Raw genomic sequence first — 597 nt, 5'->3', positions numbered from 1 at the left:
TTTTTAGCGTCACTCTTTGGGTGTGTATAAATAAATGCAAATAAACGTAATAGTAATATCTCTCGATCCAATTAACATGCGAATAATTTTCATTCAGTACCTGTTTCATGTTTCGTACCATACCGGCGATGAAGATGAAACCCTGGATAATACTAAAGCCGTTCGCGGCAGACACGTGGTACATGATCGTCGTGATGGTGGCGATTACAGTTCTCATCCTGTCCTGCATACTGAAGCTGGAACGTGCCGACGATTACGGCTACAGCATCTCGGCACTGATCACCATAGCCGCGTTATGCCAGCAAGGTATTTATATGATCATAACGATAGCGAAGATACATATTGCGTTCTCCTGTTATCGTATAACGATCCCAGGTTTCCCTTCCCTCACCGATCAATCGGCCAGTCGAATCGCCTTCATTCAGATCACGCTCTTCGGCCTGCTGGTGTACAATTACTATTCGGCGGCGATAGTGTCGGCCAGATTGAACGAGCCTCTTCAAAAGATGAACGACTCGCTGTACTCGCTGGCGCACAGCAGGATGCAGATGGCGGCCGAGAAGAATGTCTTCTTCGATTTTCTGCTGCGGGTAAAAG

The 597-nt window shown here is 46.7% G+C and overlaps 1 protein-coding gene across 1 annotated transcript; it reads left to right on the top strand.

Annotated features, from left to right (window-relative positions):
* Positions 1 to 128: 128 nt before the first annotated feature.
* LOC105462257 lies at positions 129 to 590 on the top strand (the record flags this gene model as incomplete). Its single annotated transcript, XM_011708775.1, has 2 exons — positions 129 to 306; positions 376 to 590. Coding segments are annotated over exons 1-2 (393 nt in total), but the record flags the coding sequence as incomplete, so codon positions are not given.
* Between the last annotated feature and the right edge of the window lie 7 nt (positions 591 to 597).

The sequence above is a fragment of the Wasmannia auropunctata genome, unplaced genomic scaffold, assembly GCF_000956235.1.
Source record: "Wasmannia auropunctata unplaced genomic scaffold, wasmannia.A_1.0 LD267248.1, whole genome shotgun sequence".
Taxonomy (NCBI): domain Eukaryota; kingdom Metazoa; phylum Arthropoda; class Insecta; order Hymenoptera; family Formicidae; genus Wasmannia; species Wasmannia auropunctata.
The sequence above is the reverse complement of the archived record's forward strand: the minus strand, read 5'-3'. Positions and strand labels throughout refer to the sequence as shown.